Here is a 20,201-nt window from a genome sequence, read left to right on the forward strand (position 1 = left end):
GTCCAGGAGCTCGGGTCCAGGGTGGAGGGGAGTTGATGGGAATGTGGGGAGAATTAAATACAAACCCCATTTCCAGAAAAGTTGGGATATTTTCCAAAATGCAATAAAAACAAAAATCTGTGATATGTTAATTTATGTGTACCTTTATTTAACTGACAAAAGTACAAAGAAAAGATTTTCAATAGTTTTACTGACCAACTTAATTGTATTTTGTAAATATACACTAATTTAGAATTTGATGGCTGCAACACACTCAACTAAAGTTTGGACAGAGTTAAAATAAGATTGAGAAGTGAACAGAATATTCAAATAACTCCAGTTTGGAAGACTCCACATTAAGCAGGCTAATTGGCAGCAGGTGAGGTATCATGACTGCATATAAAAGTAGTGTCCATCAAAGGCTCAGTCTTTGCAAGCAAGGATGGGTCGTGGCTCATCCCTTTGTGCCAAAATTCGTGAGAGAATTGTTAGTCAGTTCAAAAGGAACATTTCCCAATGCAAGATTGCAGAGAATTCAGGTCTTTCAACATCTACAGTACATAATATTGTGAAAAGATTCAGAGACATCTCAGTGCGTAAAGGGCAAGGTCAGAAACCACTGTTGAATGCGCGTGATCTTCGAGCCCTCAGGTGGCACTGCCTAAGAAACTGTCATGCTACTGTGACAATTATAGCCACCTGGGCTCGGGAGTACTTCGGAAAACCAATGTCACTTAACACAGTCCGTCGCTACATCCAGAAATGCAACTGGAAACTGTATTACACAAGGAGGAAGCCATACATCAACTCTATGCAGAAACGCCGGCGAGTTCTCTGGGCCTGAGCTCATCTCAGATGGACCGAAAGACTGGAATTGTGTGCTGTGGTTAGATGAGTCTACATTTCAGCTAGTTTTTGGAAAAAAACAGGCGTCAAGTTCTCCGTGCCAAAGATGAAAACGACCATCCTGATTGTTATCAGCGAAAGGTGCAAAAGCCAGCATCTGTGATGGTATGGGGGTGCATCAGTGCCCACGGCATGGGTGAGTTGCATGTATGTGAAGGTACCATTGACTCTGAGGCGTATATTAGGAAAATAGAGAGACGTATGTTGCCATCAAGGTGACATGTCTTCCCAGGACGTCCATGCTTATTTCAGCAGGACAATGCCAGATCACATTCTGCACGGGCTACAACAGCATGACTTTGTAGACACAGAGTGCGTGTGCTTGACTGGCCTGCTGCCAGTCCAGATCTATCTCTTTTTGAAAATGTATGGCGCATCATGAAGAGGAGAATCAGACAACGGAGACCACGGACTGTTGAGCAGCTGAAGTCTTATATCAAGCAAGAATGGACAAAATTTCCAATTGCAAATCTACTACAATTAGTATCCTCAGTTCCAAAACGATTAAAAAGTGTTATTAAAAGGAAAAGTGATGTAACACAATGATAAACATGCCTCTGTCCCAATTTTTGTTGAGTGTGTTGCAGCCATCAAATTCTAAATTTGTGTATATTTACAAAATTAAGTTGGTCAGTAAAACTATTGAAAATCTTTTCTTTGTACTTTTGTCAGTTAAACAAGGGTTCACATGAATTAACACATCACAGATTTTTGTTTTTATTGCATTTTGGAAAATATCCCAACTTTTCTCGAAATGAGGTTTGTAGGTTTAAGGTCAGATTTGTGTAACTGGGTACAAGGAACGGTATAGTGAAAGTGTTTTTCTTGTGTGAGACATCCAGACAAATCATTTCATACCCAAGTATGAAATGCACGGGCTTTCATACTTCATACACAGGTAGTACAAAAGAGGGAAAAGAAACAACAGAATACCGAACGTCATATGACAATTATAGAGAAAGCGCAGTGCAGGTCGATAAAAGTGCAGTAATGCAACGGGTCCAATTCCGCTGTTGTCTGTAGAATATTGCTAGGTTATCCCCTTGGCTGCCTGTGTCTCCTCTGGTGCTCTGGTTTCCCTGCACATTCCAAAGACACTTGTAGCTTAATGTCCTGCTGATGGGTTTCAGCCTGAAAAATCCACTGTGCTCTTTTCCATAGATGCTGCTTGGTCTGCTGAGTTCCTCCAGCATTTTGCGTGTGTTGCTTGGAATTCTAGCATCGGCAGATTCTCTCGTTTGTGACATTAGCAGGTCAATTGGTCAGATTAGTGGCATCGGATGGTGCAGGCTGGAAGGGCCTGTTACTGAGATGTAACTCCATATAAACAAGGATGAAAGAGTACAGAAAAAATTTACAAGGATATTTCCAGGTCCAGAGCGCCTGGGTTACAAGGAAGGACTGAACAGGTTAGGACATTATTCTTTAGAACACAGAAGACTGAGCAGAAATGTGATAGATGTATACGAAATTATGATGGATATAGATAGGGTGAATGCAAGCAAGCTTTTTTCCACTGAGTTTGGGTGGGACTACAATTAGAGGTCATGGGTTTAAGGTAAAAGGTGAAAAGTTTAACAGGGAAGAGGGGAAACTTCACTCAGAGGGTGGTGAGAGTGTGGAATGAGCTGCTAGCACGAGTGGTGCTTGCGAGCATGATTTCAGCGTTGAAGAGAAGTTTGGGTAGGTACACGGATGGGAGGGGTATGGAGGGCTATGGTCCTGGTGCAGGGCAATGTGAGTCAGCAGTTTAGATGGATTAGGCATGGACTAGATGGGCCGAAGGACCTGTTTCTGTGCTGTACTTTTCTCTGATGACAAGGTGTAAGGACCATGATGGGTTAGATAGGGAGCCACAAGAAATCCGTTCAGTGGTTTTCCAATGGTGGGACAGAAGCTGTCCTGGAGCCTGGTGGTAAGGATTCTGAATCTTTTATAATTTCTGCCCAATGGGGTGGGCAGGCTCTGGAAAAGGCCACTGTCCCTTCTACCTTAACCACACAATCCAAACATCTTTTACATTGCCGTGGGGTTCAGCTCTCCTTCATTGCACATTACCCATTGGGCATGGAGCTACAGGAGGGTTGTGTAATCTAGACATCCCAATCTCCTTGGGTGGAGGCATAGTACGAGTGGAGTGGGGTGGGGGAAGGAGAGAAGAGGGATATTTACTGTAAACTGGGCCTGGCTTGGATAACATGGTCTTGAACCATAATGTCCGAGAAGGAGCTGGACTCGCTGTTGATGCTGGACAGTTGGGAATTCAAGCCTTTCAGCTCGAGAAGAAGAGCACTGAAATAAGAATGAGGTGAGGAATTTCTTCTCTTGCCACATATCTGGAATTCACTAGCCCAGTCTTATAGCCACTCAAAGCATATTCAAAGTTGGGATGAGTGAAGTCACGCTTACTTTGGGATTCGTGGATTGTAGGAAGGGCTAGGGAAGTCAAAGTAAATTTAGTATGGAGTATATACAGTGGCATGCAAATTGTGAATAGTTAAGAGTATAAAATGAACTGACCTCCAAAAGTCATAAAGTTAAAGATGAGACATTCTTTTCAACATTTTAAGCAAGATTAGTGTATTATTTTTGTTTTGTACAATTTTAGACTGAAAAAAAATGGAAAGGAACACCATGCAAAAGTTTGGGCACCCCAAGAGAATTGCGCTCTCAGGTAACTTTTACCAATGTCTGTTTATTTATTGAGCCATCTGTAAACAGAGCCATCTGTTTATTTATTTTGTGTTATAGCTTCAGAATAGGGCCTTTGGCCTTCCGAGCCACACCATACCAGCAGCCCCGATTAACCCTAACCTAATTACGGGACAATTTACAATGATCAATTAACCTACCGACTATGTCTTTGGACTGTGACAATGAATTCCATCAATTTACCATTGTCTGGCTAAAGAAATTCTTCTTCATCACTGTTCTAAAGGGACTTCCTTGTATTCTGATCCAATGTGCAAAGAAAGACAAACTGTGCAAATAAAATAATACTGAGAACACGAGTCCTAGGAAGTGAGTCTAAGGGTTAAGTGGAATCAAATCAGTGACGAAGTTATCCACGCTGGTTTAGGAGTCTGACGATTTTGGGTAACAACTGTTCCGGAATCTGGTGGTGTCAGCTGTGATGTTGAATGATAGGGCGTGCTTGAGGGCCCAAATAACCTTCTCTTGCCTTTATTTCTTTCCAATGGAGTGGGAATTAGTCTCAGTGCTTCCCAAACTCTGAATGACCAGGTGAATGGGAAAGAACATCACCATGGTACTCATAACACATCATTCAGTATTCGGTACTCAAAAACCTGTTTACTTACGTGTGGTGGGTCCCATAGGCAATTTCCAACTTTGCCTGAAAACATTAAAAAGCTTTTATTACACAGCCATCAAATTAACAGCAAAAATACACAGAAACTGCTACAAGTCAGAAAAACAGCGCAGAAAAAGACTTTTCAAACCAACTCGCATATGCTCACCAAAATTTATATCCAAGCCAGTCCCATTTGCCTGCATTTGGCCCATATCCCACTAAACCAGGGTTTCCCAACCTGGGGTTTATGAACCCCTTGCTTAATGGTATTGAAGCACGGCATTAAAAAATTTGGGAACCTCTCTCTAAACCTCTCCTTTCCACCTGTCTGTTAACCACTGTAACTGAACTTGCCTCTATCTTACCTTTTGTGGCATGGTAGCAACTTGGGTTCAACTCTGCCGCAGTCAGTCAGGAATTTGTACATTCTCTACATAGGCCAAATGGCCTTCTCTGGATGACTGAAAAGACCGATGTTCATTGTCCATCCTTATTTTCCCCCCCTCTGGTCATTCCAAAGGGCACTCAGAGTCAACCATGCTGATGAGTTCAGAATCAGGTACAATTCAGACAAGTGGCTGATTTCCATTGAAGGGCAAGGGATCCGGAGGCAATTTTATTATAATCTGTGTATTTCACCACCACCTTACTGGGACTAGATTTTAATCCCAGGATTACTTAATAACCTGAATTTAAATTACCCAGCAGCTGAGGTGGGATTTGAACTCATGCCTCTGTCCTGATATTGGCACTCTTACTGAGTCACTGCCATGGAAACATTTACCCATCAGGCTCCTCAACCGTGAGCATCAGAATGAATCATTCAATCACTGTGTTTTCTGGAATCGCACTATGCACAAAGTGCCCCATACAAAACTGCAAAATGTTGGAGAAACTCAGGTCGGGCAGCATCATGGAAGTGAATAAACAGTCGACATTTCAGGCAAAGTCCTGAAAAAGGGTTTTGGCCCAAACCATCCTTCATTTCTTCATTTCCACAGAAGCTATCTGACCTGCTGAGTTTCTCCAAAAATTTTTGTATGTCGCTTTGGATTTCCAGCATTCATAGAATCGTGTTGATGCTATAAAAATGCAAACCCATTCCCCTTTTCCTCTGTGAGAAAGCAAATAGGACTGGCCACACTGTCACATCCCAGGATGAGACCTTCAGCTCCTTCCTCTCTGTCTCAGAATCCTGTCAGCCTATCTTAGACAACGCTAATCTGCACTTACTTAGCGCCTGCACAGTCACTAACTGGCCAATCAGGAACCCTAAAAACCAGCGTCCGCCGAAAGAGGAACAAGTTGTGGAGAGAAGAGTGGGAAGGTTTTAGGGCAGGCATTCTGGAGTGCAGGGTCTCAGCAGCAATGGAAATTGGAGCAGATAGGAGGGTGTGGAATTGGGGCAGAGCTCAGAAACAATTGCAGAGAAAGGGCAGTATAACAGGGTTTCAACTAGAGGGTAATCATTTAAAAGAAAACAAGGCTTTGCAGATTTAGGAGGGCAGAATGGTAGACATGATATACCTGGACTTCAGTAAGGTCTTTAAGGATCAATCAAGTGTGACAGTGGAAAAGTGTGTATGGAACTGGAGGAGATGGCAGAGGTACTTAATGAATACTTTGTTTCAATAATCACTATGGAAAAGGATCTTGGCGATTGTAGGGATGACTTGCAGTGGACTGAAAAGCTTGAGCATGTAGATATTACGGAAGAGGATGTGCTGGAGGTTTTGGAAAGCATCAAGTTGGATAAGTCACCGGGACTGAGGCTTCTATGGGAAGCAAGGAAGGAGATTGCTGAGCATTTGGCGATCATCTTTGCATCATCAATGGGGACAGGAGAGATTCCGGAGGATTGCAGGGTTGCGGATGTTGTTCCTTTATTCAAGAAAGGGAGTAGAGATAGCCCATGAAATTACTGACCAGTGAGTCTTATTTCAGTGGTTGGTAAGCTAGTGGAGAAGATCCTGAGAGGCAGGATTTATGAACATTTGGAGATGCCTAATATGATTAGGAACAGTCAGCATGGCTTTGTCAAGGGCAGGTCGTGCCTTACGAGCCTGATTGAATTCTTTGAGGATGTGACTAAACACATTGATGAAGGAAGAGCAGTAGATGTAGTGTGTATAGATTTTAGCAAGGCATTTGATAAGGTAACCAATGCAAGGGTTATTGAGAGAGTAAGGAGGCATGGGATCCAAGGGGACATTGCTTTGTGGATCCAGAACCAGCCTGTCCACGGAAGGCAAAGAGTGGTTGTAGACAGGTCATATTCTGCATGGAGGCCGGTGACCAGTGGTGTGCCTCAGGGATCTGTTCTGGGACCCTTTCTCTTTGTGATTTTTATAAATGACCTGGAGGAGGACGTGGAGGGAGGGGTTAGTAAATTTGCTGATGACACAAAGGTTGGAGGTGTTGTGGGTAGTGTGGAGGACTGTCAGAGGTTACAGCGGGACATTGATAGGATGCAAAAGTATGATAAGTGTGAAGTGGTTCATTTTGGCAGGTCAAATATGATGGCAGAATATAGTATTAATGGTAAGACTCTTGGCAGTGTGGATGATCAGAAGGATCTTGGTGTCTGAGTCCATAGGACACTCAAAGCTATTGTGCAGGTTGATCTGTGGTTAAGGCGGCATATGGTGCATTGGCCTTCATCAATCATGGGATTGAGTTTGAGAGCCGAGAGGTAATGTTGCAGCTGTATAGGACCCTGATCAGACCCCACTTGGAGTACTGTGCTCAGTTCTGGTTGCCTCACTGCAGGAAGGATGTGGAAGTCATAGAAAGGGTGCAGAGGAGATTTACAAGGATGTTGCCTAGATTGCGGAGCATGCCTTATGAAAACAGGTTGAGTGAACTCGGCCTTTTCTGCTTGGAGCGACAGAGGATGAGAGGTGACCTGATAGAGGTGTATAAGATGATGAGAAGCATTGATCGTGTGGATAGTCAGAGGCTTTTTCCCAGGGCTGAAATGGCTAGAACATGAGGGCAGAGTTTTAAAGCGCTTGGAAGTAGGTACAGAGGAGATGTCGGGGTAAGTTGTTTTACATAGAGAGTGGTGAGTGTGTTGAATGGGCTGCTGGCGGCGGTGGTGGAGGCGGAAACAATAGGGTCTTTTAAGAGACTCCTGGATGGATACATGGAGCTTAGAAAAATAGAGGGCTATTGGTAAGCCTAGGTGGTTCTAAGGTAGGGACATGTTCGGCACAGCTTTGTGGGCTGAAGAGTCTGTATTGTGCTGTAGGTTTTCTATGTTTCTATGTCCCACAAAGCCCTGCAGGGTTTTCAAACTCAGGATGGGAGACCAGAACAAGAGGTCGTCGGTTTATGGTGGAAGGTGAAATACTTAAGGAGAATCTGAAGGGAAACTACTTCACTCAGAGGATGGTGCGAGTGTGGAACAAGCTGTCTACACAAGTGGTGGATGCAGGTTCAATTGGACGATTGAAGGGAAGTTTAGATGGGTACACGGATGAGAAAGAGATAAAGAGGGCTATGATCCAGTCGCAGGTAGATGGAACTAGGCAGAAAAGAGGCTGACACAGACTAGATGGGCTGAAGGGTCTGTTTCTGTGCTGTCCTCCTCTAAGATAACTCCATACCAGGTTTGTAAGATTGATCGCATCGGTTCCAGGGTAAGCTAACCAATTGGATGCGAAATTGGTTTGGCAGAAGGAACAATGGAAGAGTTGTTCAGGTCAGAGGTCTGTGAGCAGCTGTGTGCTGGGTCCTCCTCTCTACCGACTCCGTCTACACTTCTCAATGCCTCAGTAAAGCAGCTAGCATAATCAATAAACGGATTATGATATGAAAAGCATTTTATAGCTCAGGACCTGTATTTGCTGCAGTTTAAAAGAATGAAGGAGAAATCTCCATGAAACCTACTGAATATTGAAAGGCCTAATTAGATTGGATGTGGATAATGTGTTTCCTATGGTGGGGGAGTCTAGGACCAAAAGGCACTGCCTCTTTATAATAGAAAGCCATCCCTTTAGAACAGAGGTGAGGAGGAACATCTTTAGCCAGAGGGTGGTAAATCTGTTGAATTCAATTCTACAAACGAGTATTTGGGTATATTTAAAGTGAAAGTTGATAGGTTCTTAATTAGTAAGGGTATCAAAGGTTACAGGGAATAAGCAAAATGGGATTGAGAGGGGTAATAAATCAACCATGATGGAATGGCAGAGTAGACTCAATGGGCCAAATGGCCCAATTCTGCTCCTCTGTTTTATGGTTAAAAAGTGGGACAGTAGCCACCAGCAGCTACTGCAGGATGCAATGCACACCACCGTCAGGAGAACCACACTCAAAAAGATAAGCCTGCATCACCAGGGTGCAGACAACATCATCAATCTGATATTCAATCGAATCCACTCACAAGCAGGCAAGGCTGCCCTCTGGTGGAGAAATCCAGACTTTCACTAATTGGCAGATAATTGAAATAGGGAAACTGTGGAGAATGGTTTTGCAAATTAAATGCAACACACGATAAAACATTTGTCTGTACTTCCGGATGGGATGCAAGAGACCACTGAGTATTCATCACTAGGGACGCCACGGTAGTGTAACGGCTAGTGCTACACTATTGCAGATCAAGGTGTCAGAGTTTGGAGCTCAACCCCGGCATCCTCTCTGAGAAGTTCAGACATCCTTCTCATGAGGCTTGGCTTTCCTCCGGGTGCTCCGGTTCCCCCCCTCGGTCTAAAAGACATGCCGGTTAGTAGGTTAATTAGTCATTGTAAACTGTCCTGTGATTAAGCTAGGGTTAAATAGGAGAGCTGCCTGCTCTACATTGTATCTCTAAATAAATTATTCACTATCTGTATGATGGTGTGGTGCAGAAATTTTAGTGCAAAGGTACACAGAAATGTGCAGTCTCTTTCCAAGGGTTGCGTTGGGAAATCAAGAACTAGAGGGCACAGGATTAAGATGAGAGAGATTTAAAAGGAAACTGAGGAGACACCTTTTCCACTCAGAGGGTGCTCCATTTAGGAAATGAACTACCAGAGGCAGGGGTTCAAGCAGGTACATTAACATCTTTTTATAATCTTCACCATCAGGTTTCTGAACGGTCTGTGAACACTACCTCACTATCTCTCTATTGCACTATTTATGTATTTCATTATTATAACTTTTAAAAAAAATGTCTTGCACTACAACTCCACCACAAAACAACAAATTCCACCACACAGTGTCAGTGATAATAAACCAGATTCTGATGTAATTCACTTGGATATAGGAGAAAGGACAAAGCAGAGGCAGATGGAATACAGTGTAGGGAAGTATCTGGTCATGTCAGAGTCAGAATCCTTGACGCTGGGTGCCGCTTTCCTGTGACAGTACTTCTTATTGATGTGCTCAATGATGGGGATGTCTTTACTCATGATGGATTAAGCCGTATACACTATTTTTTCTAGGCTTTTCTGTCCAAGGGCATTGGTGTTTCCATACCAGGCCTTGGTGCAACCAGTCAATGTACTCTCCACCACTCAGCTATGCTTGTCAAAGTTTTAGATGACACACCAAGTCTTCACAAACAGGCCCAAACACGGTCATTCCTGGGATCATTCTCGTGAACCTTCTCTGCACCCTCTCCATTACCAGCACATCCCTTCTTAGTTATTTAGACATACATCACAGTAAAAGGCCCTTCTGCCCCAAAAAGCCTGTGCTCCCAAAATATCTGCTGTCCATTCCCTTCCACAGATGCTGTCTGACCTGCTGAGTTCTTCCAGCACTTTGGTTGTTGCTCCAGATTCGAGCATCTGCTGTCTCACCTTCACATTTGATAACATTATGGGGCTTAAAACTGCTCACAACACTCCAAATGTGGTCTGACCAGTGACTAGTACAACGGGCTTCACATTAAACAAGGGGAGGAACTGAGCCGCTGACTGGCTACACGCTGCCTCTTACCTGGCAGAGGCGGATGTTGGGATAGGGGTGAGCTTCCTCATGTAGCTGAGCCTTTGCCAGTCTCTGCTCGCCATGGACGATCAACAAGGGCTTGGTCCTGCAACCAAAGATTCGGAGAGAGATAGAGAAGGTGAGACGATGGGGCTTTCCCGATGCATTTTAGTCTTCTTCTGCATCAGCCAGGACTCAACAGGACACAGTCTCACCTTAGGGAATGTAGACCACCGATCGCAGCTCGGTCCTCCCCTCCGTGGACTCGGCCCACACCTCCTGCTGCTGTGGTAAAGCAGCCAACGTAATCAAAGACCCCACCCACCCCAGACATCCTCCCTTCTCCCGGCCAGAAGACACAAAAGCCTGACAGCATGGCTCAAGGACATCTTCTATCCCACTGACTATTGAACCATTCCCAACACTGACAAGATGAACTCTTGACCACACAAGCTGCCTTTTCATGACCTTGTCCGCCAGCATTGCCGGGTCTCTGTAACACTTCATTCTACATCGTAGTTGTTTTACCTGCATCACCTCAACATACCGTGTAGTCTGTATGAATGGTTTGCAAGACAAGCTTTTCACTGCAAATTTGATATGTGTTACAATAACCATCTGATTCACTAGGGTGTAGTCACTGTCTGGAGTAAGCAGATACTTTACCTGACACAGGTGAGACAGTCCTAGCACGTGAAGCCAGCTTTTGTGGACTGGGCAGATGAGATCTACAGTGAGATCCAGCGGCCGGGAAGGCAGCTCTGCAACACTCCATGGAGAGCAAAGAGAGTGACAAGGCACAGAAGTAGTCATGGTCATCCACTGCAACTAAGGAAGATCCCAGTTGTGATGACGACTCGTCCCACTGGACCCGGACTGCCGAGGTCGAGAGAGCGGAACTGTCCAGAGCAATGGCTTTTCCACTTTTAACTCTCCCACGCAAAGTTTCAGATGTGACACAACATCAGATTCCACCACCATATTTGACAAAGTGTTCCAGATATCAGACACACTCAGTGTAGAAACCTGAGTGGGGTTTTAAAGCAATACCCGAAGACACCCTCGCTCCATACATGGTCACACCTAACCCTTTATATACCCTCAGTGGCCACCTTATTAGATACACCTGAACATCTGCTTGTTAAAGCAAATATCGAATCAGCCAATCATATGGCAGCAACTCAGCACACAAGGTCAAAGTGGTTCAGTTGTTGTTCAGGTCAAACATTAGAATGGGGGAAGAAAGGCTCTGAAAATAAACCAGGAAATTATAGGCCAGTGGGCCTGACGTCAGTAGTGGGAAAGTTATTGGAAGGTATTCTAAGGGACCAGATAAGTACTTGGATAGACATGAACTGATTAAGGATAGTTAGCATTGCTTCATGCATAGTAGGTTGTGCCTAACCAATCTTCTAAGAGTTTTTTGAGAAAGTTACCAGGAAAGTTGATGAAGGCAAGGCAGTGGATGTTGTCTATGTGGACTTTACCAAGGCATTTGACAAGATCCCACATGGGAGGTTGGTCAAGAAGATTCAGTCACTCGGCATTCAAGACGAGGTAGTAAATGGGATTAGATATTGGTTTTGCGGGAGAAGCCAGAGAACAGTAGCAGATGGTTGCCTCTCTAACTGGAGACCTGTGACTAGTGGAGTGCTGAAGGAGTCAGTGCTGGGGCCATTGCTGTTTGTCATCTCTATCAGTGATCTGGATGGTAATGTGATAAACTGGATTAGCAAACCTGCAGATCACACCAGGACTGGGGGTATAGTAGACAGCATGGAAAACTGTTATGGCTTGCATGGATCTAAACCGGCTGGAAAAGTGCGCTGAAAATTGGCAGCTGGAATTTAATGCAGACAAGTGCGAGGTGTTGCACTTCAGTAGGACCAAGCAGGGTAGGTCTTACACAGTGAGCTGTAGGGAACTGAGGAGTGCGGTAGAACAAAGGGATCTGGGAATACAGGCCCACAGTTCATTGAAAGTGGTGTTGATAGAGTTCTACAGAGAGCTTTGGTACATTGCCCTTCATAAATCAAAGTATTCCGCACAGGAGATGGGGTGTTACGTTGAAGTTGTATAAGAAATTGGTGAGGCCTAATTTGGAGTATTGTGTGTAGTTTTGGTCACTGACCAACAGGAAAGACATAAATAAGGTTGAAAAAATACAGAGAAAATTTACAAGGATGTTGCCAGGTCTGGAGGACCAGAGTTAGAAGGAAAGGTTGAATAGGTTAGGACTTTATATCCGGAACATAGAAAATTGAGGGGAGATTTGTTAAAAGTATACAAAGTTATGAGGGTATAGATAGGGTAAACGCAAGCAGGCTTTTTCCACTGAGGTCGGGTGGGACTACAACTAGAGGTCATAGGTTAAAGGTGAAAAGTGAAAGCTTAAGGGGAACACGAGGGGAAACTCCTTCACTTAGAGGGTCAAGAGAGTCTGGAATGAGCTTCCAGCAGAAGAGATGCATGCAAGTTCAATTTCAACATTTAAGAGAAGTTTTGAAAGGTACGTGGATGGTAGGGGTATGGAGGGCTATGGTCCCAGTCGATGGGAATAGGCAGTTTAAATGGCTCAGCACAGGCTGGATGGGCCAAAAGGCCTGTTTCTGTGCAGTACTTTTCTATAAATGTAATCTAACTGACTCTGACCCGGGAATGATTGTTGGCGTCAGATTGGATGGTTTGAACATCTCAGGATCTGCTGATGTCCTGGGATTTTCGTACAAAGTCTCTAGACTTTACAGAGAATGGTGTAAAACAAAAACATCCAATGAGTGGGCAAAAATGTCTTGTTAATAAAAGAGGTTAGAAGAAAGTGGCCAGACTGTTTCAAACTGACAAGGTGACAGTAACGTAAATAACCACACATTACAACAGTGCTGTGCAGCATTTCTGAACGCACAGCACATTGAGTCTGGAAGTGGATGGTCGACTGCAGCAAACCATGAACATAGCAAGATTCTCTTCCATTTGTCCTCCAACACCTTTCTAAACAAGGCACTCATCTCTCACTACTGACTGCATCTTCTGCATCAACGACTTCCTGAAGACCCAACTCACCTGAATTCTTCTGGATACTGCTTCATAAGCCAAGGAATATCGATGCAATAATTGAACTAAAAGATAAAAACGTCAAAAACATACAAACATTATAAAAAATTGACAACAAATTTAAATAAATACCTCTGCTAAGCAGCAGCCCTATGTCATAACCAGTCCCTGTGCACTTCTATTCCTCATCAGGGAGGTCTTAACGCTTTCTGCTTCTTTCTGAACAACAGACACAACCAGTTCCCCTCCACCACCACCACCCTCCTCCATCTGGCAGGAATGGTCCTCATCCTGAACAGTATCTCTCTTGGCTCCTCCTACTTTTTCCAAACAAAAGGGAAAGCCATGGGCCCCTGCTCGAGCCCCAGCTATACCTGCTTTTTCATTGGCTACTTGGAACAGATCATGTTCCAAGCCTTCCCCAACTCCCTCTGCACCACACCGGTGCTGCTTCCTGCACCCATGCTCTCAACAATTGCCTCAGCTTTGCCTCCAACTTCCACCCAGCTCATAAATTAACTTGGTCCGTCTCTGACACCTCTCCCCTTTCTCAATCACTTTGTTTCCATCTTTAGAGACAAATTGTCCACTGATATAGTTTATAAACTTACTGACAAGTTATCTTGACTATACCTCTTCCCATCCTGTCTCCTGTAAAAAATGACATTCCCTTTTCTCAGTTCCTCCATCTTCGCCGCATCTGTTCCAAGATGGGACTTTACGTTTCATAACATCAGTGAATGGGGTTACCCTTCCTCTATTACTAATGGTGCCCCCTCCATTTCCCAGACATCCACCCTCAACCCATCTTCCTGACAGCACAACAATCTCCAGAGTTTACGAAGAATAGTGCGAAAAACAGCATACATACAGTGAGCATGAGTAAAACTGCTTTGTTAATGATAGAGGTCATAGAATGGCCAGTTTATTATACTCTTTTCCCATAACACTGCAAGTTTCTACCTTTTAAAATCTACACTCAGTGGCCACCTTATTAGATACACCTGTACACCTGCTCATTAATGCAAATATCTCGTAAGCCAATCAGGTAGCAGCAACTCAATGCATTAAAGCATGCAGACACGGTCAAGAGGTCCAGTTGCTGTTCAGACCAAACACCAGAATGGGGAAGAAATGCTAAGTGACTTTGACCATGGAATGATTGTTGAGACAGGGTAGTTTGAGTATCAGAAATTGCTGATCTCTTGGGATTCTCACACTCCCACGTCTCTTTGAGTTAATAGAGAGTGGTGCAAAAAACAAAAAAAAGCAAAACAGGTGAGCCGCCGTTCTGTGGGAGAAAATGCCTTGATAATGAGCGAGGTCAGAAGGGAATGGCCAGAATGATTCAAGCTGACAGGAAGACAACTGCAGCTCAAATAACCACGCATTCCAACAGTATCTCTGAATGCACTGCACATTGAAACTTGAAGTGGATGGGCTACATCAGCAGATGACCACGAACACACACAGAGTGGCCACTTCATTAGCTGCAGGTGGAACCTAAAAAGTGGCCACTGTGTATATCCCTAATCCCTTTTAAGGGTTATTTCATGCTTCCCCCATTTTTTTATGCAGTGCTTTTGGGATTAGGAGTTGCTGCAAATGTTTCTCCACATTTTCTGGGTCAAAGCTACTCGTTTTGAACAGCCCCATTCAACTGACTAAACCTTCTGCACTCTACACAGAGAGCAAACCCTAAGTACTTTCCCAGTGCTCCCTCCCCCACATAGTGGAATGGGGTTTTCTCACCTGAGCAGAGGCTACTATTGTCCCAAAGAGTGGCGATAGAATATCTGTATCAGTGTTAAAAAAAAACAAAGATAATTAAGTAATACAACTCAGATCTTCAATCCCCACAACATCATTGTAAATTTGTCGATACATTTCCTGTAGGTAGGTGACCAGGACTGCTCGCAGTACTCCAAATCTGGCCTCACCGACGTCTTCAACATAACACCCCAACTTCTGTGCTCAATGCTTCAAGATTTCACATAGAATTAAAAGATGTTTATAAAATACTGAGAGGCATAGATGGACAGCCAGTATCCTTTTCCCAGGGTCAAGATGTCTAATACGAGGTGAGAGGTGAAAGTTCAAAACTGATGTGTGGGGCAAGTTTTCTACAGAATGTGGTGAGTACCAGGAACGCAATGCTGGGGTTGGCAGTGGAGGCAAATAAAATACAGGCCAGTAAGAGGCACGTGAGGAGGGTTATGGACATTGTGCAGGCAGAGGGAATTAGTTTAATTAGACAGCTAGAACATGGAACAGTACAGCACAACACAGCCCTTTGGACCACTATGCTGTGCTGCCCTTTAACCTACACCAAGATCAATCTAACTCTTACTTCTCATACAGGCCTCTAATTTTCTTTCATCTACGTGCCTATCTAAGTCGCTTTCCATAAGCATACATAATCAACATCTCCAGACCCGCAACCACCACTACTTTATCACTTCCCATCAAACACCTTATGTACAGACACTCCTGTGCCTAGCGTTACTTTTTGTACATACAATCAATGTCTATAAGCTATCTTATGCATTTATATTTATTATTTTTTTATTATTATTGCATTCTTTATCCTTTTGTACTTTACTTTGTGCTGCATCCGATCCGGAGTAACAATTATTTTGTTCTCCTTTACAATTGTGTACTGGAAATGGCATTAAACAATTCAGAATCTTAAATGCTCCTGATATTTCTATGTACGTACCTTTGCCACCACCTGACAGGGCATTTCTTGCATTCAGCCCGCTCCGTATAAAAAACCTTCCTGTGAAATCCCCCCTACATTTTCTTCAATCAGCTTTAAATTAAGCCTTCTTGTATTAAACATTTCCACTCTGGGAAAAAGTCTCTGGCTGTTCACTGTATCTATGTCTTGTATCATCTTATACACCTGGCCAAGTGGTTAAGGCGTTCGTCTAGTGATCTGAAGGTCTCTAGTTCGAGCCTTGGCTGAGGCTGTGTGTGTGTCCTTGAGCAAGGCACTTAACCACACATTGCTCTGCGAGGACACCGGTGCCAAGCTGTATGGGTCCTAATGTCCTTCCCTTGAACAACATCAGCTGCATGGAGAGGGGAGACTTGCAGCTTGGGCATCTGCCAGTCTTCCATTAAAAAAAAATTGCCCAGGCTTGCGCCCTGGAAACTTTCCAAGGTGCAAATCCATGGTCTATTGAGACTAACGGAGGCCTACACTACACACCTCTAAGTCACCTCTCATCCTCTCTCGAGAAAAACCCAGGCTCGCTCACCCTGTCGTCACAAGCCACACTCTGTAATACAGGTGATGTCCTGGTAAATCTCCGCTGTACTCTCCACATCTCTTTTCCCCATGCTGTTCTATGTTTTAAATCTCCAAAGTGTTCATCTCAACCGCATGAGGTTTTGACTCCAAAATTTGACAGAACTGATGACCACAAATAACTGCCCCTTCACACATTCAAAGTTATATTTTAGCTCTAAAGGAAGAGCAAGATAACAAAAGTTGGATATCTGAAAAAAAAACAAATAAAGTTGGAAAAACGAACATCAGATCAGGCAGGACCTGTGGAAAGACAAAACGAGAAAATAGTTCAGGTCAAGGAGACTTTTTCCAGGGAAAGTAAAAATGATTTTAATTTGTAGAAAAGACGGGAGAGGGGAAGTGTTGGAAACACTCAGCAGAATGGACGTGTGCATTTCTCTGTCTCTATCTGTTAGCAGGAGATGAGCGTTATCCATAATGAGCCCGCAGACTCCACACCTACAATCTTTGACACCTAAGACTTTTGCACAGCACTGTAGTAATTTTATATATCACACTACTGCTAGCACAAAAAGGAAAAAAAAATCATGACATAGGTGAGTGATGATAAACCTGGTTCTGATATATGTCTCTGTTGTGGACTGAAAGTTGGAAAGTGGCAGGGAGAGGGGAATAATGGTTGAGAAAACAGGAAGGGAGAGGGGAGGGAGTGGGAAGCATCAGAGAGACAGACTATAATGATCAATAAACCAGTTGTTTGGAATCAAATGGCCTTGCCTGGTGTAAAATGCAATACAAAAAAAAACTATGCATTACAATAAGAAAAATAGATTAAAAATGTAATTAAACAAGTGGTGCAAAAATAGTGAAGTGGTGTTCATGAGTTAGTTCAATGTCCATTCAGAAATCTGACGGTGGAGAAGAAGCAGTTCCTAAACTATTGAGTGTGCCTTCAGACTCCTATACCTCCTCCCTGAATGGTAGCAATAAGAAGAGAGGCGGTACAGGAGCCTGAAGCCACACACTCAATGTTTTAAGAACAGTTTCCTCCCCTCCGCCATCAGATTTCTAAATGGACAATGAACAGGATCTCACTGCAGGTCTCCGGCTGTCTACTCGATCTATGCCTCTCATCATCGTACACCTTTATCAAGCTGCCTCTCATCCTCCCCTGTTGCTGATACACAAATTTTCACGGCATTTACACCCTGGCTATGTATGCCCATGACAATGAATTTGAACTTGCCTTTTATGTGAAGTGCACAGGCGTTGTTCTTGGACGAGATTCCTGACACTTTGGTCAGATAAAAGCTTAAGATCTGCTCTTTGCCCAGCAAATCCCATTTATCCAGTAGCCCGCCAGCCACCTGCAATTCTGGTTTCTGTTCTGCCTCCGCAGAGCCACAGTGGTCCAGTTCTCCCAGGCGGGCTTTCTTCGATTTCGGACCAGAGATCTTCTCTTCTACTCTCTCCTCCTTGACCTGCTGCCCGTACACTTTGCTCTCGGGCTCCTCGTCGCTGCTGGACAGCCCCCAGCCCAGTTCGGAAGAGGGTCTCACCCGTTTGGCTGTGGGGGCGGGGTCATATGATTCGGTTTTGACTGACCTGGGGGGGAGCTGGAGAGAGCGAAGACCTTGCTCCTCTGTCCTAGCAACCCCCTGCACCTGGCCACGGTGCCACGCCTCCAACTCCCCTTCGTCAATCACCGTTTCATCAGAGTCGGACACCTCGTCTCTCCTGACTGGGTGCAGCCCTGGGCCAGCAGCTCCTTGGGCAGGCCTCGGGTCCTCCTCATCGCTGCTCGACACCGTCCACTTCCCATGCTGGCTCTCAGTTCTGCTCGACATGGCACTACAAAGAAAAAGAAACAAGAGCCTGAATTTAAGTAGCATCCTTTTCCACCCACAAACTGTCTGGACGACATTTCTGTGAATTTCCAAGTCACCTTTGTATTGGTTTACTATTGCCACATGTACCAAGGTACAACAAAAAGTTTGTCTTTTTGGACGTTCAGGACGTTCATTATACAGACAACATTACAGCTCTTCGGCCCACAATGTTGTGCTGTCCTTTTAACTTACTGTAAAATCAATATAAACCACTCCCACACATCCCACCATTTTTCTTTCATCCAGGTACCTATCTAAGAGTCGCTTAAATGTCCCATTGATTTGTCTCTACCACAACCCCTGGCAGCACCTACCAGGCACTTATCACTCTCAGCATAAAAAAAATCTATCTCTGACATCTCCCCTAAACTTTCCTCCACTCACCTTAAACTGATGTCCTTTGATATTGGCCATTGCTGCCCTGGGAGAAAGGTGCTGGCTGTCCACTCTACCGAAACCTTTCATTGTCTCATACACTCTCCCCCTCCCTCACTCCAAAGAGAAAAGCCCTGACTCACAAGGTACGTTCTCTAATCTGGGCAGAATCCTTGCCAATCTCTGCTGCACCCTCCCTCAGAGATCCCTCTGTTCCTCACACTGCTAGGATTCCTGCATTAACCTTGTACTCCCAAGTTCGATCTTCATTCAGATTTATCTGAATTAAACTCAGCCCACTGGTCTAGTTGATCAAGGATAGATAACCGCTGACTACTATTCCACCATTTAGAGCGTAATCCACACATCTACTAACCTATGTTCTCAGCCAATTTGTTGATATAAGATGATGAAATACATTGGACCTTGCATCGATCCCCGTGACACATCACAGGTCAGAGGACACCAATCTGAAAATCAGCCCTCCACCAGAACCCACTGTCTCCTACCTCCAATCCAAGGTAGTATCATTGACCTTTTGTAGTTTAAATATCCTTTGAGTAGAAGAATCACCATTTTGACACGGAGACAGTAACATGACCGATTCTTGTCTGCCTTCTCTTCAAATATAATTATGGCAACACCTCTACCTACATTATATTAACATTTTTTTTAAAAAAACTTCTGCGATGGCAATCACTGTCAGACTGTGGGAAATATAACAGATAATATGTGCTCTACAATCTCCCTCAAATAGAAATGTGACAATTACTAAGAATCCACATGTCTAATAAACAGTGTTGAACTTGAGCGGGGGGAGAGCTTCAAGTCCCTGGGAGTGAACACCACCAACAACCTGCCCTGGTCCAACCACATAGATGTCAGAAAGCTCAACAAAGCCTCTGCTTCCTTTGGAGGTTAAAGAACTTTGGCATGTTCCTGTCTAATCTTACCAGTTTTTAAATCGATGCTCCATAGAAAGCATTTTCTTGATGCAGAACTGCTTAGTACAGAAACTGCTGTGTGTGTCAGACCACAAGAAACTGCAGAAAGTTGTGACATAGCTCAGCACATCAGATTCCCTGCTACGGACTGTTTATTCTCCTCGCTCCCTCAGTGAAGCAGCCAGCATAATCTAAGTCCCCACCCACCCCGGATATTCTGTCTTTCCCCCCCCCCCCCCCAATTGGGGAGCAGATACAAATGCCTGAAAGCACATACCAGCAAGCTCAAGGACAGCTTCTACCCTGCTGTTATCAGACACTTGAATTCACCCTTTGTAGAATAAGATGGACTTCTATACCTCACATCAACCTTTTTATGATCCTGCATTTTATCGTTCACCTGCACTGTTTTATACCTCATTCTGCACTGTTACTGTTTTACCCTGTTCTACATCAGCGCACTGTGTAACAACCTGATCTGATGAACAGTATGCAAAACAAGCTTTTCACTGTTTCTTGGGTCAAAGAACATTTATTATCGAAGTACAGTAGACAGGTCACCATACTCAACC

General features: G+C 44.1%; 1 protein-coding gene across 1 annotated transcript in view; it reads right to left on the bottom strand.

The window, feature by feature from the left end:
* The window catches only part of tdp1 (tyrosyl-DNA phosphodiesterase 1), an 85,237-nt gene that overhangs the window by 64,614 nt on the left and 422 nt on the right, over positions 1-20,201 (bottom strand). Inside the window, exons 2-6 of the mRNA XM_059961259.1 lie at positions 17,668-18,272; positions 14,918-14,961; positions 13,175-13,230; positions 10,121-10,217; positions 4,206-4,240 (exon numbers count right to left, since the gene is read on the bottom strand). Of these exons, the coding sequence (XP_059817242.1) occupies positions 4,206-4,240; positions 10,121-10,217; positions 13,175-13,230; positions 14,918-14,961; positions 17,668-18,268 (833 nt within the window). The 5' untranslated portion in view covers positions 18,269-18,272. The remainder of the gene's footprint in view (positions 1-4,205; positions 4,241-10,120; positions 10,218-13,174; positions 13,231-14,917; positions 14,962-17,667; positions 18,273-20,201) is intronic.

This window comes from Hypanus sabinus, chromosome 2 (assembly GCF_030144855.1).
Source record: "Hypanus sabinus isolate sHypSab1 chromosome 2, sHypSab1.hap1, whole genome shotgun sequence".
Taxonomy (NCBI): domain Eukaryota; kingdom Metazoa; phylum Chordata; class Chondrichthyes; order Myliobatiformes; family Dasyatidae; genus Hypanus; species Hypanus sabinus.